The 27,652-nt window shown below is 41.4% G+C and overlaps 1 protein-coding gene across 1 annotated transcript in view; it reads left to right on the top strand.

The window, feature by feature from the left end:
- The window catches only part of adgrb2 (adhesion G protein-coupled receptor B2), a 55,973-nt gene that overhangs the window by 17,426 nt on the left and 10,895 nt on the right, over window positions 1-27,652 (top strand). Inside the window, exons 5-30 of the mRNA XM_061266725.1 lie at window positions 605-769; window positions 831-995; window positions 1,443-1,544; window positions 1,624-1,730; window positions 2,384-2,578; window positions 2,671-2,739; window positions 2,803-2,911; window positions 3,027-3,173; window positions 4,466-4,553; window positions 5,120-5,222; window positions 6,992-7,035; window positions 12,100-12,226; window positions 15,180-15,283; window positions 15,489-15,591; window positions 15,653-15,803; window positions 17,360-17,429; window positions 17,972-18,038; window positions 18,850-18,935; window positions 19,998-20,096; window positions 21,502-21,601; window positions 22,435-22,506; window positions 23,984-24,076; window positions 25,017-25,056; window positions 25,424-25,438; window positions 26,427-26,599; window positions 26,947-27,648. Of these exons, the coding sequence (XP_061122709.1) occupies window positions 605-769; window positions 831-995; window positions 1,443-1,544; window positions 1,624-1,730; window positions 2,384-2,578; window positions 2,671-2,739; window positions 2,803-2,911; window positions 3,027-3,173; window positions 4,466-4,553; window positions 5,120-5,222; window positions 6,992-7,035; window positions 12,100-12,226; window positions 15,180-15,283; window positions 15,489-15,591; window positions 15,653-15,803; window positions 17,360-17,429; window positions 17,972-18,038; window positions 18,850-18,935; window positions 19,998-20,096; window positions 21,502-21,601; window positions 22,435-22,506; window positions 23,984-24,076; window positions 25,017-25,056; window positions 25,424-25,438; window positions 26,427-26,599; window positions 26,947-27,648 (3,296 nt within the window). The remainder of the gene's footprint in view (window positions 1-604; window positions 770-830; window positions 996-1,442; window positions 1,545-1,623; window positions 1,731-2,383; window positions 2,579-2,670; window positions 2,740-2,802; window positions 2,912-3,026; window positions 3,174-4,465; window positions 4,554-5,119; window positions 5,223-6,991; window positions 7,036-12,099; window positions 12,227-15,179; window positions 15,284-15,488; window positions 15,592-15,652; window positions 15,804-17,359; window positions 17,430-17,971; window positions 18,039-18,849; window positions 18,936-19,997; window positions 20,097-21,501; window positions 21,602-22,434; window positions 22,507-23,983; window positions 24,077-25,016; window positions 25,057-25,423; window positions 25,439-26,426; window positions 26,600-26,946; window positions 27,649-27,652) is intronic.

Raw genomic sequence — 27,652 nt, 5'->3', positions numbered from 1 at the left:
AATGCAATAATTTATCAGTTCCAAAAGAATTCTTCAGATTGCGTTTAGCTTGTAGCTTGGAGCCATTCGACTTTTTTTTTTTCTTGACACTCAAAATTACCCAATCTTTTTTCAGGCCATGACAAGCCACCTCGCCTTGATCATTGTAATTTTCGGGGGAGGTAGAGGGGGGCATCTTCAGTATTTTATGTGACAACTCAATTACTCCAGCAATCCTTTTCTAGTGCAGATCAGTCGTGCGAGCTTTGATTGCGTGATGAATGTCACCAGGCTTTGGTTAAGCTCTTTGCTAGTGTGGCAGTATAAAATACATCTATTTTTAAAAGACATCTAATAATGCACAAACACATGTCAAAAAATTGTCATCAACATGCAACACTCTGTATGAACCCTTTAAACCGCAATATGAAAGGAATTGTTACAGCAGATTTAAATATTTAATACCAGGAATCTTCTAAAAAATGCTATTTATGGGAAACAAAATAACACCTGCACTCTGTTTACACTTTCTATTAACCTCTTTTAACGCTACAATTCTTTCATCTTTTGTCTTTCTCTATTTTATTCCCGGCATCGTTGGATCGTCACTTCCACGGGGGGTCAGTGGAGGGAAAATGGTTGGAGTGGGGCCCGTGGTCAAGATGCAGCGTCTCCTGTAACACGGGCACCCAGCAAAGGCAGAGACGTTGCAGCGTGTCCGTGCACGGCTGGGCCGAATGTAAAGGCCCCCATCAAGAAAGCAGAGATTGCACCAACCCGTCATGCACTGGTAAGGATGATCTCCCAATTTGTGAGTCTGGGGAAAAATAGGATTTTTTTTTTTTTTTGAGGTGGGGGTAACTGGGGCAACTGGAACCATTGGAGCCTCTGCAGCAAGACATGTGACTCTGGATGGCAGCGGCGATCCAGGATGTGCGAGGGTAACGGGGAGCAAGGCTACCCGTGTCAAGGCTCGGCGGAGGAGGTTCGCTCGTGTAACGAAAAGAAATGCCCCGGTTAGTAGTGATGAAACTCACCACACCCGCCACACAAAACTCAAAGTATCACTTTTGTTGGGTGAATATCATCTTGGCTTTCACTCTGCTCATCTTTTTTCTGCTTGCATTCATGTGCCCCCTTGGAATATCTTCAGAGCACTCACTGGCATTTGTTTCATCAGGGTTATGAAAGAGACCAAGGGAGGTGAAGATGAAGAGGGAATGAGATTGTGTACTGGGGCAGTGACACTTAGGGGGGGTCGCTGAGCTATTCATAAACGAATGGAAGCGGAAGAACAATGATTTGACTTTTGTTTTTCTGAGGGACATTTTTTTTTTTAGCGGGGTAGTTGTTATCACTCATGCCTCACACTTGAAAGGCCCCATGTAGGCTTTTGGAGTACAATGCAATCTGATTTGTGAACTCCAGCTCACTTTTTCTCTGTCTTTTACTTTCTCTGGCAGCTCCTCATGAGATTTGTAAAGACGAGAACCTCCTCATGATGTCGTGGAGGAGAGCCTCGGCTGGAGAGATTGTTTATAACAAGTGTCCAACAAACGCTACTGGTTAGTGAGCCAGCATCATTCAGACTCACAATATTATATATTGAGTGAATATATATATATTTTGCTCGTTTCCTTTTAGGATCTGCTAGTCGTCGTTGCATGCTGGACAATAATGGAGTTGCTTTCTGGGGTCCTCCGAGCTTCGCCAGATGCATCTCAGTTGATTATGGATATTTACATATATCTGTAAGTTCTCAATTTACATATTCTGGAATGCTTCAAAAATTAAATTAAATTAAATTAAATTAAATTAAATTAAATTAAATTAAATTAAATTAAATTAAATTAAATTAAATTAAATTAAATTAAATTAAATAATATAATATAATATAATATAATATAATATAATATAATATAATATAATATAATATAATATAATATAATATAATATAATATAATATAAATCACTGACCATAGAGCCCAAGTTTACTAATTCTCGTCCTTCCAGTATCTATAATTAGCTATTTTTTCCAGAGCTTTGCACTCACACTTATCAATTAATGAACACAGCTAATGAATGTGTTCATCAGCCAGACTTTGCCTGCGCTCTGAACTTCCACCTTTCCCTCTCCTCGATTATGGCAGAGGAGATTATACGGGGGTGGGGGGGGGGTGATTGTTCAGTGGAAGGTTGGAGATTGTGAAGTGGAAGACTTAATTGCACTGATACCTTCTGTTGCAAGCTTCCATTAATAGCATGAGTCAATAATTAATTTTCCGTGATTGATGTTATCTTGTGTTGTCTTCTGGTTTGCGCTCACTCTGGATTTCGCGCATCACGAGCAAACATGCACTCTATCTACTCATTCTTTTTTTTTTCTCCCCTCCCTCATTTAAAGTTACGAGAGCATCTCGCGAAGGGTCAGAGGACCCTGGCTGGTGAGGGCATGTCTCAGATCGTAAGAAGTCTCCTGGAGCTCTTGCGGAGGAGGAGCTACTACAGTGGCGACCTTCTCTTTTCCACGGAGATCTTGCGAAATGTGACGGACACCTTCAAAAGAGCAACCTACATCCCAGCTCCTGACGACGTGCAGGTTGGCAGAGGCAAAGCCTCCCATGTCTGAGAACAAAAATAATATCCTGCAATACCTCTGCAAGAATTTCAGCATTGAATATCTTCTTTCAGAAATTCTTCCAGATAATCAGCCATATGTTGGACATGGAAAATTTAGACAAGTGGGATGACGTACACCAGGTAAAGTCTCTCAATTCTTTCGAAAAATCATTGAACAATTAAAAAAAACAAAAACATTTTCAGGTCGCCCCTGGTGCCGCGTTGTTAATGAGAATTCTAGAAGATTTCATTCATCTCATCGGTGAAGCCCAGAAGCCTTTTCAAAGTTTTTTGGTGGTTACAAACAACCTTAGTGAGTATTTTCGCGCCAAGTTTCATATCATTTTTTGGCTTTCCTCTCACCGAGCAACATCTGCTCTTTTCACAGAGTGCTAAATTTTAAGTATTACTCTCTATTGTTTACACAGTGATAACAATCCAGAGAGAGCCCGTGTCAGCGGTTTCCAGCGATATAAACTTCCCCATGAAGGGCCGGAGGGGGATGAAGGACTGGGCCAGAACAGCGGAGGACAAGCTCTTCATCCCCAAGGAAGTCTTTACTGTATCAAATGAAGGTAGCTAAACACAAAACAATTACTGCAACTTTTTTTTTTGTGGCTTGATGACTCAACTCAATTTTATTTGCCTTTAAGAACAACCACTGCAGAAAGATTATGTCTGAAGATCAATGAGTTGCGTTTGGCATGCTGCCACATTTCTCCGATACATACCTCCTCGCTATCTCAAGGCTTTAAAACACGGGTGTCAAACTCAAGGTCCAGGGGCCAGATACGGCCCGCCACATCATTTTATGTGGCCCGCGAAGACAAATTTTGCATCAAATTCGTGTGTCATTACTAGAATTAGAAATTGTTTTCACTTTTAAAAATATCTTTTTGTAAAAAATTTGATCAGGTTTTACTAGTCTGATTTGAAAACGAGTTATTTGTCGGTTTGAGGGTATGAGGGTGCTCATACATTTATTTGGGTCATAATGGCACTCCGAAAGAAACTACGACTACAATGCGGCCCGCGAAAAAAAATGAGTTTGACACCCTTGCTTTAAAACAAAGCTCACGATTGTAATTTGGATCTGATTCAGCTATTATTTGGACTCTCAACAAATTGCCGCAACTGTTATCACACACGCTCTTCACTAAAGGTCTGGTTGTAAATGTGTCTTATTGACACAGACAATTTTCCGAAGGTGACATAAGGCCTAAGATACACGGGCACTATACAAAGTCCGTGTTTGGAGGCAATTGTATTTTGCAAAGAGCTAATCAAAAGTGTGTGGAAAAGAAATCGACTGTCCAAGTACAAGCCATAAAACCTTGACAAGCAGCCAGAGTAAAAAGCAGCCATTTTCAACAAGAGAAGCCTTAAGTGCTTTTTCCCAGCGACATGTTGCATTTTAGCTAACATCCAAGTTAGGAACACACTAGACATTTACGAAAGAACACACCATGACCTTGGTAGGCCATGACTTTTTGGTGATATAACACTGAAAGGATTATTGTAACGCAATAAAAAAGCTTCAAAGTGGAAATAACGACACCTGAGCACACTTGTAAGAAAACTTTCACGATAACAACAAGAAGACAAACCTTGAATTGAGATACTTGTGTTTTTGTTGATTGATTTTGTCAGGCATTCAATACACATCACCACAAGGTCACAGGTGAAAAAAAAAAATTTTAGTTCACTGATGTTTTGGTCTTTAATGCGCACTCAGAAAATATTTGATATGAAATGCACTTTGTCGGCACAATCGCAGAAGGGGAGTGAATCAATATTGAAAAAGCAGATGAATGCTTCTGAAGTGGTCCATATATTTAGCTAATAGGCTGACGAATGTGTGTTACAGAGGCGGAGACGGATTCGGAGACAACGATGTATTATGTCATCGGCGCCATCTTGTACAGGACTTTGGGCAATATTTTACCGGCACCAAAGTGAGTAGCGCTCATTAGAGTTAGTTGTTCAGAAGCGATTCACAGCTTGCAAGCATGCAACTTGATATATCGTATTTTTTTTTTACTCTCATTCTGAACTTTATTTTTGCTTTGATGCAACTTTTTCCCTTTGGAAACTTTTCACTCGCCTTGTTACCTTTTTCTATTTCCGTGGCCTTTCTTCTGCCTTTTCTTTCCTATCTAATTCCACGCACCAATTTCTCATCCATCTTTCCTGGTATATTGTCTCTGCTGCTTATCTTGCAAATGTTTTTGATCTACAAAAGTTGCATTTCCTCGGGTGCTTCTGTTTTTATCGCCGGGCATATAAGTGTATAGTGTTGAATGGATGTGTGTCCTCATGTGTCCTATAACTTACAACAAATATATCAGCAAGTTGTCATTGTGAGATACGGTGTTAGTCTGGGTTTTATTTTTATTCAGGTCAGGATCAGCAGCAAACAATTTCTCCTTTGGACATTTTGTCCAGGAATCTCCTTGCTAGCTTTTCATTGAAACGTTTTGACATATCGCAATTAATGCAATTAATTTTTTTTTTTTTTTAGCCAACCCGCGGTGATCAATTCCAAGATCCTGACGGTGACAGTGCGACCAGAGTTGCAACCAAGTGATCCTGTGGTGGTGGTGGAGCTCGCTACACTTTTCAACGTAAGTAAAGACGATTCAATCCAACACAAGTTGAGCAGGAGAAGAAAATGCCGCATGCCGTAAAGTGCCACCGAGCTCGGTGGGCCTAAGGCCTGAATAAAAACGAAACCTTTTTGACTTTCTTATATTGCACCGGGGTCCCTCTGTGGCTATTCGGTTTATATCGCATTGAGATATGTTATTATAAAAGACTCACTGTGCTTTTTAGCGGTCACAACTACGAGTTGGCAAACTCAATACAGCGCCGGTTTTATTACTCCCCCGAAATAAAATACAAATAATAAATAAATACAATTTAAATGAATAAATACAGTTTAAATAAATAAATATAATTTAAATAAATAAATAAATAAATAAATAAATAAATAATTCATAAATCGCATGCTTTTGTGATTAAAAAAAAGAAAAAAAAAAGAGTGTCCGGCCAGCTGTACTGCTTTTAGTGCTAACCTTGGCCAAAAGTAGGAACAACCAGCTGCCGACGCTTTGCCCAGAGAGCCTCTGCCCCAGGCTTCGTTCTCAAAGTAGAGGTCACGCCCTCTCTATAAGGTGATCTTATGAAAGTCAGCTCAGCTCTAAAAACGTGTATGTGTGTTAAATGTTAAGTAAGAAGCAGGAGGTCAGAAATGAGAGCGTCCTGAGAGTGAACCCCAAGACAATGCCAAATGTCGTACCCATCACCTCTTCCCCTTCCCATCCTTCATCCTGCCTTTCCGTAGGGCTCCCTCGGCTCACCAGCCGGGTTAAGTAATTGAACTTTAATCTAGTTTGCGTTCATCAAAATGCATCCTCCTTTACCGCCCCCTCCCATCCAGGTCTTTGCAGCTCATCTGATTAGAATATTTTCATCAATATTCAAGCAGACAGCAAAGCTCACATGGTTGTAAAAATATAAAGGGAATTATTTTGGATTTTCAAAGAAGATAAAAAGCACATCTGCATGATGTTTGAATCAAACAGCTGCTACCATATTTTTTTTTTGGGTTGTCAAGCAAGCAGATGCAACACATCTGCATTGTGGGCGGATGCTGTTGTCATTCGGGCTGTAATGCACAGTCAGCCATGATGTGCTCTGATTGATGACCGTATACTAACACACATATTTGCTCTCAGACACACACCGCACGACGTCAGATGTCGGCGCGTTTGCATGCGAGCAGCCCGAGCGTTGTCATCCATCAATCCAGGTCGCCTCGCCTCTCATAAATCTTGCATCATTCTGTCTGACGGCTCCAGCCTGTGTCGAGGCCCCCGGATTCTTTTGTTCATGGGAGATTAGTTATGAGGACATGAACCTGCTTTGCTTTTTACCGTTTTGGTATTAATATTGTAGATCAAAATAGCGAGTACTGTTCCCGATCAGCTCTTAAATATTGCTTTTATATAATTCACCAAAAGGGGGAGCCCAAAGTCAAATTGAAATGCCCAAAATGGGTTCACTTTGAAAAGCACTTCAATCAGAGAAGAAATGTTCAGCTCTCATCTTGTAGTCATTTATTGATGTCAAGCCTAACAATTTTCAGTTCAACGCAAAATTGGATTTGGCCCCTGCAGTTCCATTTGCACTCCAACTAAGCGAACCTTATACAGTATAATAATCAATTCGGAGATCACCACTAATTGTGATGAGTCAGTTGAAGGTATTGATCCACTGATGGATCCACTGATTGAGTCCAGCCGTGTATTCCTGTTGTCCCATTTTTTTGATTGCTTGGAACATTCCGATGCTTTTTTCCACTAACTGATTATCTTCTTGTCTTGTCTTGCAGGGTACATCCGATTCTCAGTGTGTGGTGTGGGACTACGGCAACCCGTAAGTACCCTGAATTATTTCTTCCACAATGCACCTTAGCGCCGAGTCGATGCTTATCTGCTTCGGCGCTGATCGCCACTCCGATTCTTTTTTTTATTAATGAACCGAGGCCAGTCTAACGATGTTCCCTTGCATTTCCTGTTAGTGTTAATTAAATGACCCGGTGAAAGCAAACACCATCCTCCCCGTGAAGAGTTCAAAAGAAGCTATGCTCAGATTGCCTCGGTGGACTTGTGTTTTATTTGTGACTAGTCTCCCGTTCACAATTTAATTTACTCGGGAGCTATTCATGGAGTAGTTTTGTCTTTGCTTGAGGATGGTCGCTTTGACTTCAACACTAAAACGGTTCGAGTTTCGAAATGTGACCTCAATGGCTGAAATGTTTCAGTTGGTCCAACAAAACAATTCTGATAAACTCATATTTCAGATTTTTTTTTCTAGTTGCTAAGTATCGTATTTTCCGCACTTTTAGGCGCACTTAAAAACTTAAAATTCACTCAAAAAAAACCAGAGTGCGCCTTATAATGCAGAGCGCCTTATATATGGATCAATTGATGAATTTGTTGATCCATACTGGTTTTACACAGCGCTCTGCCAAAATGTTTCAGTATGTTTTAGTACGACTAGTAAATTACACTTTGCTGAGGCTCATGGGAGTCTGCGAGCTGAGGCTCATGGGAGTTTGCAGGTGGCTAATGCTATAATGATAGCTGCTACACGCACGAGGCTATTTCATTTCAAAATACGCTGCTCCGCTAATGTTTCGAGTAACTTTACGGATCGATATGGAAGGGAAACATAAGTAAGCAGTACCGATGTGTTAGATCAAACTTTCGTCGGTTCCGATCACTTTTATAGGAGATAGTTTGACAAACACAATTGTTTACTGAGGGCTCATTGGTTATTGGCGAGTGTACCGCAACCCTAGTCAACCTCAGTTTGTTGCAGTATAGCTTCTATTTTATGCGCCTTTTAATCCGGTGCGCCCTAAATATGAAATCATTTCTAAAATAAACAATTCAATGAGGGTGCGCCTAATAATCCAGTGCGCTTTATGGAGCGAAAAATACGGTACCAAATCTGCATGTCAGAACTGATCATTTTTAGAAAGGATGACCACTTGCTTCCATTAGTCTATTGTTGCTGATTTCTATTATCTTCCTCCAGTTACGAATCCAGATGCTGCTTATTTTCAAAATGCATTTGTGTCATTCCGTATTCCGTTCAACACGCTGCATCTCGTTTCTAGCGGCTATCCAAGCAACATGGCGCCAGACCAATAACGAAGCCCGAATCGCAAGCTACGCAATCAGAGCTTGCTTTAAATAGGAGCCATTAGTTAGAGATAAATGTAATGCACACCACGCATGAATAAACGGATGACATTTATCTGGGGAGAGGTCAGGGGGTCATTTAATCCTATTTCTAATCTGTACTGTTTTTTTTGTTTGATCTGGGATCAGCTGTTAAAGACCCACAGAGCCAGCTCTGCCTTCACCGTCTGTCACTGCAATGGAGAAATAATGAGTTGCGCAACTCAAGTGGCAATTTCTTCAGGGTTGACCACAGGCGGGCTTTTAAAAGAATATTTTGCACATTGAGAGGGAGTTTATAGTTATTAAATGAAAATGGATTTTCATTTTTAATGGGTGGGATTTTTTCTTTCAGGATGTTGAATTTTGCCAACTGTTGCTTTAGCCACTTGTCCTCCACGCATTAGCAAAACACTAGGCATGTACGTATCAGGCAGCCGGGAAGGCCGGGCGGGCTGATGGGGATTGCTCCACTTTCCCATCTGACTGAGCAGAAGGGCTCAGAAGTGTGTCAAACAGAGAATCAGCGTATCAAGAGCCAGTCGGCCAGTAGGGCTTACGCGAGGATCTGCCTCCGCAGGGTGTCTCAGACGTGCATGAGCTCATTCCATCACTTATCAAAACGGGCCTTTGTGGCTCCTATTCTGGATTCATTTCTCCAAGCGTGAATCGTTGAGTGAGATTTTTTTGATGATTTGTGGCTCGTTAGGATCGATTGGTCACATGACTTCGTGTGGATTACATGGATATAAATGGCTCTTTGAATTTTTGCTTTTTCTTACTAATGTAAAGACAGTCAGAGGACAGAAAATTCTTCACTTCGGGAATTTGAGAAACGTAAGTAAACGCTATAAAAGCCTGATGAATATGGAAAAGATTTAGTTTGCTACGTGCCTTCATTATCTTGTTTACGGATGCATTATCCGCTTTAATCTCGGCCTATTGGATAGTCTGCTGTTGTCTCAAAGTTGCTTTTCTAACCTTGACTTAGCCATTCAAAATACTTATAAAAGCAATTTTTCCAAAAGCTTTACAAAGATGAAACTTTTGGGACAAATGTTTGCTTCCGAATAATCAGTCATGAAAGCGCAATTATGAAATGTTTCCTTGCTCCGGCGCCACAAGTGGATTGATAATCCATTTTCCACATGAATCACTTTCCTCAGAGCCATATTGCCTGTCCGTGTTAATCGAGACTGCCGTCTCTTGCAATGTCAGGCCATTTGTGGCTGTGGACAACCAGTATCTCTACTTTCTGGTTCATGCTCTGGCTTGCACGTCAGGAAGAAAGATAATCCCCTGAAAAGAAGCTTTATGAATTAGCTGATGGGATGCGGAGGTCAATGACAAAGCACGCTCGTAGCAAGGGAAACACGGACGAACCGGAAAGGACAGGAAAACGAGAACTGATAACGATAGAGTCCGCTAAATATTTCACTTTGCATCATGGTGAACATTTAGAAACACCTATCAGTCTCAGCGTGAAATGATGAAAATAAATATATAAAAGAATGAATAAGTAAAATAATAACTAAATACTTAAATAATAAAAAAAATTGAAAAAAAATAAATAAAAAATAAATAAATACAATGCAAGTCAGTATAGACTAAAAATACAAAAATTAAAAAATGCAATCAAATATCTTGCAGCAGGTAGGAATGTGCATTTCACTATAATTGCCTGGACATGACTTGGAATGCTTAATGTCACGATGGGAATTAATTTTCATGAAATAATCCCAAATTGTTTTATTTGCTGAATATCAAAGTTATTATTTTTGCCTCCTCAGCCAGGCCACATCGAGATTCGATCACGTTTGTATTTGTGCCCACTTAAATCCTCCAATTACCTTCTGCCTGCGTGACCCCCCCACTTCAATTTAATAGTGAAGAAAATATTACATTTTCATTTTAGTCCTTCTTGCTTCCAGAGATGCAATTTTATAAACTGTGCATGATAACGTATTAGCGGCTCCTTTCACATCAATTTATGTCTTATCTTTTTTTTTTCCCCTCTATTTCAAGACAGGCGAGGTATTTATGGCACACTCACTTGATGTCCCGCAGCCAAAAAAGCAGTTCTGACAAGCTGCAAAATAGATGAGTCCGAAAATATAATATAAAGCGTAAAATGGAAGGCTTGTGTTCAGTCTCATAAATCACCTTGGACAATATTTGGCAGCCTCCTAATTAGCTTACAATTTTAATCGTTAGTACATTACTGACGCTGGTAATGTGGGATGACATTGATATTAAATAGATCTTCGACTAGATCTCCTAGCTTAAGTTGACAAAAAAAAAAGTCAGGACTGTGAAAGTTACTCCGGATAGGAGCCCTCGGCTACAAAACTTTTTTTTTTTGCATTTACAAGCGAGGCACATAAAAGTGTTGCTTTCGTGGCAAATTCACCTGCTTTGACTTGAAATCCTTTTATCTCCGACACAGCTTTTGAGAATTCATCGCATGTTTAACCTTTTTCTTTTCTTAATAGGGTGCAATTGGCTTTCATAGTGCTGCCCTTTCAGTCAAGAGTCAGTGCCAATTTATTCTCTGTAGCCATAAAAGGTCAATTTTCTCTGTTCTTCAGAGGCTCGTTTTCCAATTGTTGTCTCGACATGTGCGACGGCGTTTTGATCCCAAATAGTAAAAAAAAAAAAAAAGCAAATGGTGCTCGCTAAAACTCAAAAGTTGAAAAATCCTTCCATAAGTGGCGGCTGGTATTTTCCGCTCTGTCGCAATTTGTCGGTCGTTCTGTGATTTTTAGTCTGCTGTGTAAAAAATGGCGCTGTAACAGTTGGATGGATTGCCGTGACATTTTGCGTAGACATTTATGGTCCCCGGCGGAGAAAGGATGCCGGCTTTGGTGAGTCGCTTATGTTTTATTTAGCAAAGCAATCAGGTGAAAGGTTTGCACCTAAATTAAACATTTGAAATATTTCACCCGCCTGATTGTCGGCTAGATGGACATGTTCTCTATATATAACATCAAGATTATGGAATGCCAGCATTGTTGATGTTATGACATCACCCATCCAACAACACATGCTGGTTTTGGGCGATCCAGAATTTGCTGGCTCCATTTTGCTGCGAGACCTGGAGACAAGCCATCCATATGTATTTATAGTCAAAGATTGAATTGAACAGATTTGTTTTATCCTCACTTCCCAAAAGGGAACATGATCCAGAAAAAGAAGCACTGCCCTTATAGTTGGAAGGAATAGACGTCCTGAATTAGAAGAGTACAGAAGCAATTACCGTAATTTTTGGACTATAAACCGCACTGGACTATAAACCGCACTGGACTATAAGCCGCACCAGCTAAAATTCGTGATTCAGGGTTCGAAATTTGGGAAATAGTCCAAAATTCACGGTAGACTTCTAAGAACAGACTTCATTAATATTTATGAGGTTGAAGAACAATTTTAAAAAAGTCGTGTGAGAACAAAAAGACTGACTCATCCGCCATTGACTTCATGCCAGCTAAAATCCCAAGCTAATACTTCCCAAGGCTGATGTTTTAGTTTTCTAAACACGGAGTTGCTCCTAATGCTAACGAGGGGAAAGTGCGCCGTAGATTTCAAACCGTGTGAGCGAATGGATCACCACGCGAACTCGGTGAAATCAACAGTTTTATCCCCGGGACTCTTCTCTCCCTCCGAGGTAAACGTTCCAATAAAACTTGTGACACTCACAATCCCTGTTTATGTCACCCTCCCTACCCCCTCCCGTCCCATTTCTCCCCACCTCCAGGGAAGCTGGCGCTGAAAACTGGGGCACCGAAGGCTGCCAAACGCTCACATCAACCACTGTCCAAACCAAATGCCTGTGCAGCAGGATCTCCACCTACGCTGTGTTAGCGCAGCAAGCTAAAGAGCCGGTGAGTCACCGCCGCCGCATATTCCGACGGACTCTTTGGGACTTGGGGAGGCTAATTAGGTAGCTACTACCAAGGGTCAGGTCAGTGAGCTGAATACATTTAGATGGCATCCCTGTTAGTAGGATTACCGCAGCAGGTTGCAGGTGCCGAGTTCTTGTCAGTATTGTGAGACTGTGATGGATGATGGAGGCAAAGTTTGAAAGCGAGGTGTGTTTTTAAAAAAGCATCTTGCCTCACGTAAGAAAATATCTACAAATCGAATAATGCTGCCATTGTTCAAAATTGCCCAGACTGATTTTATTCAACTTTTATTTCACAAGTTTAGGAAAGGTCACTTTTTTGGTGTGGATGATGGATGAGAAAAGGCTTCAAGAGGACAAAGTATATTTTATTGGGACTGGGTGTTTTTGCCTGGAGGTGCATAATCTGCTATAAATAGCTTACATAGCTTGTGGCGTGTGTTTGACATGATTGAAAAAGGCTTTTTAGTTTGTGAGAGGGGGCGGTGCATGTTCTTATAGATTGACCCACTCTCATAGGGTGCTAATGGACTTTCCAAAGACCTCCTCTGACTATCAACTACTCTGCGTATTGTCCATCAGGTCCAATTCATTTCATTGTGCAAGATTTCTTCTACCTCCCAAGGTTCAAAATGGAGCTAGACAAAAACAGATCCATCGAGAGTAACTACAAGTGTCATAAAGCTGGAAAGGAGATAGTAAAAGGTGGAGCACGTGTTTTAACACGATGATTTGTAGAGAAAACTAAAGAGAATGGAGATGAAGAACCACTTTGCATTTTGACAAATTAACTATTAGTCACAACTTGAGTGGAAATTACCAACCGATAGCAATCCATGTTGAATGGACTCGGACAAAAGTGTGAAGGAACATTGAGTTTTGAAACAAACCATTAGGCCCAGCACTTGGAACCAGAAGGCACGGGTCAATGCCTTTGTGTCAACTGCACTCAGTCAGGAGCTGCTGCGATCAGCGTTAAGTGCACCAGGTAGCTTTAGGCTTCTTCACAGTGAGCTTTCAATTTCAGCTGAGATTGGATTCCCTTAAACCAGGAGTCATCGACTGAATTAATTAGCTAACGCATGACACTGTCTGGTCTACACACGGGCACACAATGAACGCAAAGAATTCCGAAGCTACACACAGTCCCTGAATTGCCTGCCATGGCGTAGTGGCGGAGCTGAGGTCTGAAGATTAACCTCAATTTTTAATAAAAAATTGAAAATGTGTGTGTGGGGGGAGAGCAGTGCTGCCATCAAGGGTAATTTACAAAGGAGTGAAGGATAGCTGGTTAATCCTGTTTACTTTTCCATCGCCACTGAGATTTCAACGTGTCTGTCGGGAACGTCTATCACCGAGTCGAGACCGAGGCAGAAACAAAGGCGCAAGCAGGAGTTGATTGATTAAGGTCATGCCGCCATACAATAAAGCCAGGCTACTGGATTGCCAGAATGAGTGCTGAGGGAACGCAAACTCCGCCGATGGTGTCTAGACTCATTGCCTCAACAGTCCTCAGAGGGATCATGGGATTTGGAGTTGAAAGAGTTATTGGCTTTATGAAAGTCAATTTAACATTTGATGCCTCCAATTCATCAAGTGAGTTACAACTCGGAGCTTTGTATTGTTTGTGTCGGCTTGGAAGGTCCTTCCGGCCATATTTAGGAAGACTGGTGATATTTTGATTTCTAATATTGTGTTACCTTGAATTTATTTTGAGATACAAGCCACCAAAATACTTTTCCAGGCTTTAACGTCTCCCCTTCAGGAAAAATAAAAAAGCATGCTCGATTGGGTTGAGGTCCAGTGATTAACTACGACCTTCCAGTTTTTCTTCCGATAAAGTCCTTTTGGCTTTGCGGACTTTGTAAATCATTCTCCTGCTACTGCCTTGTTACATCATCAATAAAGACTGGAAGAAGGATGTGGGGAGGGAAAAAAATGGGGATTTGACGCCGTGATTGGCTAGAGCAGGGCAGCCGAGGGACGTTTACGAGCGGTGATAAGTAGGTTAAACTTCCTGTGCTGAAAATATCTGCCGTTTCTATCTGGGGGTAAATCAGGCAGGCTTAAGGGAACTCGGTCATAGGCAGCAGAGCCATGCACACTTTCTAATCTATCTGGGTGGCTTTTACTTTCACATCATAAGCAAATTGAAATATACTAGTGGAAAGAGACATTTGCATGTAGCTGGAGTCCAATTTTGGATTTGCATCTTTGAACTGGAATGAAAATAGACGTATAATCGCATGAGTCTCATAACTAATTAGGAAAACTCTGCCAGCTAAATTGACACAATGAGGAGCTGAGGGACAACGCGTGGATTTAAATTACACAAGGGAGTCGTCTTTTTTTTTGTATCATTTCACCTTTCAACATAATAATGGAATAATAATTCTTTGTCATTAATATAAATTTCAGATGAATCAAAATGGAGGCAGTTTCGATCTTGCGACTTGGGTGTTTGTGAGGGTGGCACATTGATATTCCAGCCTATTCCACTCTCCTCTGGAGAAATTGCCTTCCATTGATGGGCAAGGGGAGAAAAAAAAGGAGCGCTTTGGCACACTGGTTTTCTTTCTTCCTGTACGTATCTTCCCTCAACTTCCCTCGCTAATCTCAAGCAGAGGTACTCACGGGCATGCAGCTTTTTCGATTGCTTGGCACACACTGCGTTTTTTATTTGCATCAATACCTTGTGTTAGGTGATAAATCTTGATGAAAGAGGCGGCGGGGTCACCCGAGGGAACGAACTGTGATTGAGAACTCAAACACGGACAAATATTAAGCCCATTTGGGAGGCGGCGGGGGTGTTGAGTGTCCTAGCGGCACTGTTCTTTTTCTGGGAGGGAGGCCAAGGAACATAGCAAAACCCGAGGTATGTTTATGATGCTAAAAAATAATCCCAAACTCCTTCTTTTTCCACTTATCTTCAGGAAATGGGTCCCACCAGCATGCCCTCGGTGCCCCTCATGGTGGGCTGTGGGGTCTCCTGCTCTGCTCTGCTCATCCTGCTTCTTATCTACGCTGCCTTCTGGAGGTATTTTTTTTTCTTTCTTAATGGCTTCATGCAACATTGTGTTTAAGAGAGAATCGTTCCATCAAGCCCACCCCCGTACATCTATTTGGTCTAGTACATTAGGTAGGATCGGGAATTTGTCATGACAAAGTCAATCTATGGAAATACATTAGCGTTGTATTCATTTCACACCTGTGTTCACATGATTTCGTTCTCTGGCCTGAAGGTATATACGCTCGGAGAGGTCCATTATCCTGGTGAATTTTTGCCTTTCCATACTGGCCTCCAATTTATTGATTCTGGTGGGACAATCACAAACACTTAGCAAGGTAAGGCGCAAGTAAAAAATACCAAAATGGATGTCGGTATTTATTTTTTTTGTTTTTTTAGGGCCTATGTACCGTGACTGCTGCCTTTCTCCATTTCTTCTTCTTGGCCTCGTTCTGCTGGGTGCTGACGGAAGCTTGGCAGTCCTACCTGGCGGTCATCGGCAAAATGAGATCGCGACTCATTCGCAAGCGCTTTCTGTGCCTCGGCTGGGGTGAGTAGCTGGTATTTGGATTTGATGATGGTTATCGTAATTTTCGGACTATAAGTCGCATTTTTTTTTCATAGTTTGGGTGGGGGGGGGGCGACTTATACTCAGGAGCGACTTATATACATATATATGTTTTTTTTTCACTTTTTTGGGCACTTTATGGCTGGTGCGATTTATACTCCGGTGCGACTTATAGTCCGAAAATTACGGTATATTTATCCCAAAGAGCCAACATATTGAAATATTCTCGAACGCACGGGATACAAACCGGTTTGGATCATGGATCATGAAATAAAAGCAATTTATTTAGTCAATTTCTCTCCGAAAATTGAACCAATGTTGCCTGTCTGCTGTTACGCAGCGTTGTTTTACCAATTATTACAGAAGATCTAAAAGTCTGTATACTTCACCCCAGATATATTTTTTTATTTTTACAAAGCCAAGAAGCAACTCAAATCTGAGCGCTGATATTAATTCATATCTACCCACAAATATAAACAGGCAGCAGCATATGCATAATGGCCGCCATGGCTTTTAATATCCATAGAGGGGATTATCTTGGTCTACTTATCCAGATCACCCAACTGTCCCCTGGATGCACTTTTCTTTCCTCACTCCACTTGTGGAAACCCTCGAACCCTAACCTCACAGCAGCCTAACCCTCATGTTGACGGAGAAAACAGCACATGATAAAATCAGCGGAACAACACAAGCAAGATGTTTCGCACGGACCATGGAATTAACAGCAACATCACCAGCTCACTTCATTCCCCTTCATATTGATCCCTGCGGTCTAATCACCCACCTTGCTGATAGTCTGGCCTGATAAAAAGAAGGCAGAATGTATAGTATAGATGTTGGTGGTCACAGATCAATTGTTGTGTAGCTACGGAAACGGGCGACAGAATTTGCAAAAGATGCATAAAATTCACGAAACAATCAGCCACAATAGACTTTATCCTCTAACCGTCCAGTTTTGCAATTTTCTCCCTAAATTATGCGATTGAAATCCATTAAAAAAAAAATTCCCTCGGTGTTTCCTTGCTGATACATATGGAGTTTACTATTGTCTTAATAAAATATTTCCATGCTGGTTTCTAGACCAGCTTGGCTCCCCGCCGACTTATATATTAATGTGTCTTGTTCTAATTGCTTTTCATCGTCGGCCATAATCACAGATTCTTTAATTGCGTGAATATTTTAGAATCCAGCTTCGAATGGGCACACTTGGTCTGTGTGTTAAACACTTGATTTACATATTTCATGCATATGTTTTGAATTCCAAAACAATGCGCCGAGTATGTATTGCAAAAAAAAAATTGCAGAAGGTTGAAATATAGCCTTGCACGACGTCAAATATAAATAACACCAAAGATGGGATCCGAGCCAAGTTTTTTATGCGTGCAACATGACCTCTGGCTCAGAGAGCACTTGTATCCTATAAATCGAAATGCCGTATACGCTGATGATGCCGCGTAGCCACTTGGCATATCATCCAAAGGGTTCATATTCTTTTTCCATAGCCTAATTAATTTAATTTATGCATCTCTGCCTTGCAGGTCTTCCAGCCTTAGTTGTAGCAGTGTCGGTCGGGTTCACTAGAGCGAGAGGTTACGGCACCGCCAGCTAGTAAGTCCCAAGTTCTCGTCTCTCACTATTTGGAGAACAATAATTGCAATTATATTGACTATTCTTGAGAGATGGTTTATGTTTGAATGAAGCATGAAACGTGTCCGTTTGGTTTGCCGCATTTCGTGTGTCTGCTATGGGGTTTATTTACTTCCACCTAGTTTGAAGAGGATTAACATTCCAGGGAGTGGTAGAGAATGAAAAATGGTGCGTAACGCTTCACGGTACTTTAACTCATCGTTTCCAGATGGCATTTTAACCATGAGGAGGTTCAATAAGGAGACATCAAATGAAAGAGCGTAGTAACATTTATTGTGATTGAATGAAAATGCCATTTAGATCAATCCCCCCGCAGCAATGTATCTTCATTAGAGGGCAGCTTGCGCAAATAGGCGGGAGGGCGAATCTTCCGAGGGTGCAGACAATGTCGGTGCTAGAACAGAAGCCGTATGTGGATCAACGCAAGTGGATCCGTTTCTGTGATGTTTTTCTTTTTATTTTGAAGAAGAAGCAATACGATACAAGTGGCTCTTGTCTTTTAGTTGCTGGTTGTCTCTTGAGGGAGGTTTGCTTTACGCCTTTGTTGGACCTGCTGCTGTCATAGTATTGGTGAGTAATATATTTTAAATTATATTATATTATATTATGTTATGTTAGATTAGAATATGTTGTTACGTTATGTTGTATTAAATTATAAAAAATAACATTGTGAATATAAAATATAAAATTATATTCTAAAATAAAAAACTAATCCTAATGTGGATTGGCAAGTGATTAATATGACGACACAATTTTTTTTAGAAACAACCTAGTATGATTATTATCAGCATCATTGAAGCTGATGTAAATTGTAAAATCTCCAGCCTGACGACTGTGGTGGTCCGTCCGTGCCCTCGCAACAAGATGCGACATTGAGAGACAGATGTTGGTCAGAGACGCAGCGACTCTTCCCACAGGGCCCAAGTTCTAATTAATAAAGCAGACCTCAGACAAATAGCAGATGAAGATTATGTTGGCACTCAAAGATGGCCCTAACCTGACAAAGGTCTCTGCACAATCTGGCGTGTTGTCAACAGCAAGATTAAAAACAAAACAAAAAAAATAGAAGGGGTAAGCGGTTATCATGATACAGAAGGCGACACAATGAATGTGTTCTCGGCAAAATGTCGCTGATGTTATCCTGACTTTTAATAACACCTGCGAGTATAAAACTAAATCTTAAAATCTTTCTTGAAAGAAATCACAGGAGTCCTTCCAGCATTTCAAATCCCTGAATCAGCACCACAATTCCAAAGTAATCTTCGATTCCATTTGAACAGAACTATGCTGAAAACACATCGAGACGTGATTGTAGATGAGAGTCCCTGTTGGCAAACCATTAGTGCGATCTTCATCAAACGTTCTCCTCTGTCTCCCTCAGGTGAATATGCTCATTGGAATCGTGGTGTTTAACAAGCTCATGTCTCGAGACGGCATCTCCGACAAGTCAAAAAAGCAGCGAGCTGGGTAAGAAATCCACACAAAGGCATTCTCATCCATTTTTCTTCTTGAGGTAACACAATTTCTGCTGCTGCTGCTGCTTTAAATTTGTTTCTGTCAATCATTCTGACTCTTTCTCGCAAGAAACAAACTACAAAATAATTTCAATTATTTATGATGTTTCTTTGAGCTCCTTGGTTTATGATTAAAAAGGCAGATTGATCATCCCTTGTTACCAGACTGTACAACAAAGTTTTTATACATTGTTGTGGCATGCTAAGTCCTTGTGTTCTCAAGCAAAGCGAATTCCATCAGAAATGGGCAATGTTGCTCACAGGACAAGATCATCATTAGCATAATGTGTTTTCTTATGAAGCTATGGGGATTAAGGCAATGAGGTGTGATGAGGTGCTAATGTAGCAAAGCCACTGCATGACTTCATTGTTTACAACTCACGGATCACACATTATCTCTTCTTCACAGTTTGTTGTCTAATTCAATCCCGGAATAAAGATTTTTCAATTTTAAATTTATTTAAAATTCAAATTGAATTCATTTTTTTTTTTTTTTACAATTATTATTATTTTATTTTTATGCACCTGCATTCACCGGCATTGGAATGCAATTATTGGATAAAGATTGAATAAAGGTTTTTTAATTTTAATTTAATTTAAAATTCAAATTGAAATATTAATTTTTTTTGAATTATATTATATTATTCTTTTTTTTTTTGCACCTGCATTCACCAGCAGTGTAATACGATTATCGGATCATTTCCTGTCTGTGTCATTGTAATCTGTTAAGCCTCACGACAAATGTCTGTCTCTTACTTTCACTTTAAATCAGTACTTGCATCTTTTTAATCTTTTTATTTATGTGCTGCTACTTCAAGATCTGATTTTAATTTGCCTCTTTCTTTCTTTTTTGTTGTTCTTCCCCCCTTCCGCTCATTTATTTTTTTGCCTCCCTCCCTTTTTTCCCGGCACAACTATATCCATCATATGGAACATTTTCTCTCGCCACGCCCTTTTCCTTCACTATCATTTGTGTCTTGTTTGTGTGTATATGTGTGCACAATATGGCCCAAAGTGTCCCGGTGGAGGCGCATAGCCGGCTTCTCCTGAAATGCTCCAAGTGCGGCGTGATCTCGAGCACGGCTCTCTCCAGCTCGACTGCCAGCAGCGCCATGTTAGTCCATCTTCATCTTGCTCTCTATTTTCCACCCCCCTCACCCTTTTTTATTGTTACCGTTTTTTTCCATGTATAATGCGCCCCCATGTATAATACGCACCCTAAAAATGGCATGTCGATGCTGGAAAAAAGCCTGTAACCATGTATAATACGCACCCAAATTTTGACTCCTACTTAAATCCGTAAACGTAAAATTATTTCAGAAAAAAGATCATCTTTGGGAACAACCGGATGTTATTCTGCCGGTCAGTATCACTGCGCATGTGCTAGCAAACTCGATAGCGAAGAAATGTTTCGGATTTGTGTAGGGTACATTGTGACAGCAAACAAGCAGGTGATCGAGCAAGCGTCTGATACGAGAGCACTGTGTTCGTATGGAGCGTGTTTGAAGTGAACAGCAGAGAAGAAAGCGCATCTGTAATGGCGGCCTCCGTATCATATCCAAATAAAAAAAAATATATATATATAATTTGTACCCATGTATAATGCACACCCCAGATTTTAGGACAATAAATTAGTTAAATTTTGCGCATTATACATGGAAAAAAACGGTAATCACTACAAAGTGATAGTCACAGTTCACCACGAAGCAGGGCGCTGTAAAATTAAAATGTCACCCATGAAATATTTAAAATTACAATGATGTGATAATTCCAATTTTGGACGGAAAAACAAAATGACTTTTCCTTTGTGGCGACTACACACTGTGTCATTTCTTTTAATCTCTTTTCATTCTTACTCTATGCACCATCCTTTGAATCTCCAGCTGTTGGTAATGATGCAGGATGACATTTCGACGTGGCCGGGTTCCCGAAAAATAATAAAAAAAAATGACGATGAAAGTAACAACACTTGCAAGTGATTGAATTTAATGAGAATTGTCCTCGCGTGTCAGGCGATATTTCCGAATGCCTTTTAAAACGCGTTTAATGTGTAATATTATCGAAACTTTTGGGGCAGCGCAAAGTTTTCGTTTGTTGCCGTCAAACACCCCATTGCATACTTTGCCCTTTACAACTCTCGTTATGTCATAACTCATACGATAAACCGTCTCTGTTCCACACGCTAAATCAAACGTAGTGCACATGCCAGCATCTAATCAATCTCGTCCTTGGATGACCTGTTTGTATTTTAACCATATTTTTAAAAACTCAGCCGTCTTAAGCAATTGTGAGCCGTTGTCAGTCTGGTAACAGTCGACACGATTGGACATCATCATTCCACTTCAGTTCTTGGTTTACCAGTCAGCCTCAAACGACCCACCACTGAGCGTTTGACTGATGGCTGTGCGGATGCATGCGACAGGGAAATGTAATAACACGACCTAGCTGGAGCGTTTTCAACCCGAGTGGCTGGTCCCTGTGTCCATTATTCCTCTTTCTCCACCATTGCTCTTTTACAGGGCGTCTCTGTGGAGCTCCTGTGTGGTTCTTCCTCTGCTGGCCCTCACTTGGATGTCAGCTGTGTTAGCAATCACAGATCGCCGCTCGACGCTTTTCCAGGTAACCTGACATGATTACCGTATTTTCCGGACTATAAGGCGCACCGGACTATAAGGCGCACCTTCAATAAATGGCCCATTTTAAAACTTTGGCCATATATAAGGCGCACCGGACTATAAGGCGCACCATTAATGCAATCACAATATAATAACTTGAAATAGTGAAAACAATAACAATATATCAATAATGTTAATATCACACAACACACAAAATAAACACGTAAAGCTTACTTTAATAAGTACAAAACAGTCAGATACGTAGATCAGTAAAGTTTAAAAGTTAAAGTTAAAAATTAAAATAATAACTAACAATTTTATGAAAGTTGGATGAATTTTTTATTAGATGTATTAAGTTTGTTTTATTGTTGTTATTGTTGTATGAATAAGAAGGGTGATGTTGGTGTTTGTGACTGCGGTAAACAGGCCAGGTTGAATTGTGTCCGATTTTTAATCCAAATCAAATCATTCTCCATTTTATCTTTCTTATTTCAACTTCAGACGCAACAAATTACTTTATAATCACAAAATAATGATCCATAGTCTTTTTGATTCATGATTCATAGTCTTCAGCGGGGCACTTATGATTGATTTTATGACACAATGCTTCGGGCCAGTTTAAATTTAGACGTGGGCCGCATTTGGCCCGCGGGCTGTAATTTGGTCCATATATATGGCGCACCTGACTATAAGGCGCACTGTTGGCTTTTAAGAAAATTTGAGGTTTTTAGGTGCGCCTTACAGTCCGGAAAATACGGTACTAACATGTTGTGATGAATAAAATGAAAGTGTCAGATTGTCTGCAAAAACTAAGCAGATGTCAAATGTCTCCCGCAGGTCCTCTTTGCCGTTTTCGACTCGGTTCAAGGTTTCGTAATCATCACCGTGCACTGCGCCATGCGGAGAGAGGTAAGAGCCATTTCCTGCTCTGTGGGCTCAGATGCCACATTTCCAGGTGGGATTAATATTCGAACAACTCATGTTAGCTTCCAGGTCAGTTTGAGGTCGCATCAGAATACAAGTAGATCAGACTTGCCGGGGATTAACTCCGCGTCTATGTCCGATGTTGTTGTGAATTTTTTTTTCTCATAATGCCGTATCGCAGGGTTGTATTGTCCATCGGAGCCAAGCCCGCTTTAAGAAGCTTAGCAAGTATGGAATAAGACGATAAGTCCCGCACTAATACCTCCCCAGTGTAAATTTGCCACAGGCTTTGCTATACCCGCCCCCCACTGGGTATGCTGTATTTGAAACTCATTATGTACATATATGTTTTCATTCCATTGAAAAGGGATTGGCGAATTTCCCACAGCGGGACGATTGCAACATGTGCATGCTAATGAATATTAAAAGGTTGTAGAGTTTTGTACAGGGAGGTGGGAACAAGATTCATAAGAATACTATGAGCTGATGATAGCAAAGTGTCGGAGCAGAATTGGATTGCCACACGGAGAACAATCGCCTCTGAGGATGAGTGCAAGCATAAAAGGAAGAGACGGATGGAAGGAAACAATGGAGGCAATAAGCTTGCCCATGCAGTATTAATCAGACATGGATGCTGCTCCAATCCAATCCATTTGTAGCGGCGCATACACACAGATAAGACCACCCAGCGAGAATGAAGATGCTCTTGCACCACTCGGTACATGAGTGCTCTTGTTTCCCTCCCGTGACAGTCTTTTGGGATTTGACAGCGGCGACACTGACAAATGAAGTCACTCCTGAGACAGGAAGGCGGGAACGTATATTGAGAAAGTCTGAAGGGAAAACAAGCCTGGAACTGCCCATGCCATCCAATTTATTTGATTTAAGCTGTTATGAGAGCTGGTGCTTCGACAAATAATTGCTATGTGTTGCTAGGATGCTTAATAGAAAGAAAACAAATATGACACTAGGATGGCTCATGTGATAGAGAATCTACAAACAATGGACCTTGGAGGAGATAATTGGGTGGGGCTATTGCCTGAAGAGGAAAGTGAAGTGACGCTTCGAGATGACTAAAGGTGAAGATGACTGCGAGGAACAAGGGAATTAAATGCAAGCAGACTGATGAGACGGACAAGGCATAACACAAAGCAGTGGAAGCTGATTGGTCAACACAAGGGACCACCATCGTGAATGACGAAGACGAAAAAGAAGCCAAAGAAACAAAACAAACTAAAGCGAGTGTAAATAAAATAACAAAATCATGACCCCAAAATACCAATATTTACTAAATCTAAGGATTTTTTCTTTGTTTGTTTTCAATGGCAAGGCAAAAGTTCAACACATGGTTTCTATTTCTAAACTAAGCAGCAACAGCCTGAAGCAAAATAGACTTCCCTGACAAAATCGTCCTATATTTCTCTCCATCGATCCTCCTCTATGTCACCACCACATCCTTCAGGTGCAAGACGCCATGCGCTGTCGGATGGGAGGATGCAAAGACGACAGCGAGAACTCGCCAGACTCATGCAAGAATGGACAGGTGCAGATCATGGTGAATAGCAAGCCAGTCCATTCCGTTTCACATTCAGCTCGACGTTACTTAGGCTCCTTAAATTTGGATATCAAAGGAGATTGACGCAACCCTCACGCCCCTCAATTTTTTTTTCCCAATCATAATTAGGAGTTTCTGAATACCCCTCTAAGATTTAACCTAGCAGTTGCCTGCTGATGGAAAATCTTTAACGGCATTTATCTCCGTTACTTTCCATGACCTAACGGAGCATTTACCGACAAACAGCGCTAATTTAATTTCTTGACAAATGGGTTTTTATCGTCCGCATCTATCACCCTAGAGAGCGGTTAGCATGCTTTCTATGCCCATTAGAAAAAAAAGCACGAGTGACCTTTGTTACCTCACTTTACAATCTGTACTTAAAGAAAATATGATCTGATAAAAGAAAAAAAAAACCACTTTGGCAAAGCGACCAGCAGTTACTGCCTCAAAATTAGTGAGAACCTTTCTGCAATGTTCACAGGGAACATCATTAGAATTTTAATCCCTTGAAATTTACAGGCACGTTGTCCCCCTGTGCCAGCTTGTTAAAATTGAATCAAATGTACTGTTTGGGGACATTCTGTGAAAAGTTAATTCCTTGTTAAAGCTCTACAAATTTGCTTTCATCACCACTTGTGACAACTTTGTGCTCTCCTGCACCATCACAAGAGTCCAAATGTGGCCCATTACGGCACACGCCAATGGTTGACTGGGTGCCATCCCCGTCGGTATTCCAGCAAAGACTCAGTGAAATAAATTTGGATGAACTGACCGATTTTATGAATTGCCTCGACTGTACAGTTGAGTCACCAAGCAAACAATCCATCCCCTCAAAGATCCTCATTGCTCATCTAACACGAGGAGGTCCAAATATTAATGTGTATATGGTAGCCAGTCACTTTTCCCTTTCTCTACTTACCTTGCCTCCCTTTCTCAGACCGATTTTGAGAAGGACGTGGACTTGGCATGCCAAACAGGTGAGTTCTCCTCGTATTCTTATCATTTTGTCCGACGCAATTAGCATTGCAGACAAGTCGAGCTCTGACCGTATTGGTTTTGCCGTACGCGGTGATGAAATGACGGATTATGGGTTGCAACGGCAGTGAACAAATTACTCTCGCTTATCAATCATATTCCGCCTCGGGTGTGTTCACAAAGTGTGGGCTTTGTTGTGACAGTTTAATCGTGTATTGAGATCCCACGCCTTTGTATTCAGGACTGGTTAATTCACACTGGTCAAGCGTGTGTGTGTGTGAGTGCCTGAATGTTTTCGGATGTATACGATTGTACATTTGAAACATTAACGCAGAGTCACTTTCCCCCCCTCCTCCTACATCCTTGCAGAGAGAGGACACCCATGTAAGTTGCCCACCTCAACTAACCCTGCCTGGTCCCCCAACAGAGACTTTAATTCAATTAGTTCCTCAAGGGTCAATCTTAGGTCCTCTACTTTTACAATCCAGAGTCTATAATAAATGCAATTGTCTGCCCCTGTGTTTTGTATTTGTATGTAGACAAGCTGAGTAGAGAATCCACTTCTTGATTTAATTAAATACATTTTTTCAAGAATAAATGCTTCATAGATTCAGGGGCCAGGCAGTTAATGAGCATGGTGTCTAGCATGAGTTGCTTGACCTTTTTTTACGTGATACAATTTGAAGATAGGCAATAGCCACACAAAAACAGGTACTCCAAATATGGATTTTGTCTTAAAGAATTAAATAGCATTGTTTTTCTTTTTGTTGACAGTCTTCTCATATGTAGTTATTTTTATTGCAAAAAAGATGCCTTTTAAAAATACCTGTTTGTGTGGACATAGCCTGGATGTTTTTTCTACCAGCAGCATGCGAGGCTAAAACACTCTTTGCCCTGAATTATATGCATGACAACTTACTTCGAGCAACTATGAGTTGTGTTTTTTTTTCCAATTTATTGCATTGCAGTAAATAGGAAAATCAAAGAGTTCACCATCGGGAAATGCTTGCTGATACGTGGAGCACGGGATAATAGTCATTTGGCTCGCTTTCATTTTGAGGACAAAGCATTTTCATTCTCGACGCTATTAAAAAAATAGTGGCTCTGTTGCCAATTCTCAGCTGGAAGGTCAATAAGATAAAATTAGTGAGACCAATATAGTGGGAAGTATGCAGATTGTGACTTTTCACGGCTTTGTGTACGTCATGGGTTCTAAACCATGCTGTATGAACGACTCATTCCTCTCTCCTTGCCCCTGGCCTGCTCCTTTTTACCCGCTCCCCTTCTTTTGACAACCTAATGCTTCATTCCACTTCTCCTCCACCCCCCTTGCTCTCCCAACGGGAACCATTTGTACCTCCTGTCCCTTCAGTCATTTTCAAGGAGGTGAACACCTGCAACCCCGCTACCATCACCGGCACCTTGTCCCGGATTTCCCTGGATGACGACGATGACCCCAAACTAGCCGCCCATCAGGACGGGGGAGTCGGGGTCAACTTCAGTTCCCTGCCCGGGAACATCCCTCCTCCCAACCTTATTGTGCAGGTACGCCAACCATATCTAAAAACGTTCTCTTGAAACTAAACATGAAAGCCATAGGAGATCAATCTTTGACAGTTTGCTTCCATCCCGCGGGAATACCGTAAAGACTCATTTCAGATCGTTTCCTGACTTTTCACAAGAAATAACTTTATTACCTCTCCAAGTGGAAAAATATGCTAACTTCACTTAAAAGGATACCCAGTGAGGCTTTAAAACTGTGTCTTATATCAAGTCAAGCATCAAAGGGAAAATATTTTGCTTTAGAAAGCCTAGCAGCATTAATATCAAATGAAATATGAACTCTTGCTATAGATGCTGCTCCATTTAATAAAATGTTTGTCTTCCACAAGGTTCCACCACTTGGAGGGCTCAATGAACTGAGCGAGACATCATTGAAGAAGGAGATGAATGTCGATCAGCAGAGACAACAGGCGCCACAGCGTTGCGGCGCTCCCATCTATTTGTGCACCGAAAGTGGCCTCGGCTGGGCGAGACCGCCCGGGTCCTCCAACACCTCCCAGGACGGGAGTGCCGGGAGCGGGGGGAGCGGTGGTGGAGGAGGTAGCGGAGGAGAGGGGGACTACATGGTCTTACCTCGACGAACTGTCAGCATCAAACCCCCGACGCCGTCCTCCCAAGACCTGGGACTGGGAGGTGAAGACAAGCCTCTCAACATCACTGTGGAGGACCCCCCTTTCCCTCCTCCCCCCTCCCCCTTGACCCTCCACCCTGCAGAGAGCGAGGCCTACCCGGCTGATTTTGTGCCGTCCAACGTGGGCGACATGAACATCAACATGAACCTGAACCGCTCCTACGGGACAATCAAAACCCTGCCCCACGAACACAGCCACGTGATGGCTCCGGGCGGTCTCGTACGCCCCCATGGGGGCCACATGCACCCTCATGGCCATTCCCTCCAGCTGAAGCCGGGCCAGAGGCCATCAGTCAGACAAATTCTGACAGGGGGAACGGCGGTGGAGAGAACCAGAACCCTGCCACGCAACTTGGGTAGCAACAATGCCAATGCTAGCCTCTCAGCAGGATCCCTAGAGGTGG

Source organism: Syngnathus typhle, linkage group LG20 (genome assembly GCF_033458585.1).
Source record: "Syngnathus typhle isolate RoL2023-S1 ecotype Sweden linkage group LG20, RoL_Styp_1.0, whole genome shotgun sequence".
Classification (NCBI taxonomy): domain Eukaryota; kingdom Metazoa; phylum Chordata; class Actinopteri; order Syngnathiformes; family Syngnathidae; genus Syngnathus; species Syngnathus typhle.
Note: the sequence above shows the minus strand (reverse complement) of the source record. Positions and strands in the feature narration are given on the sequence as shown.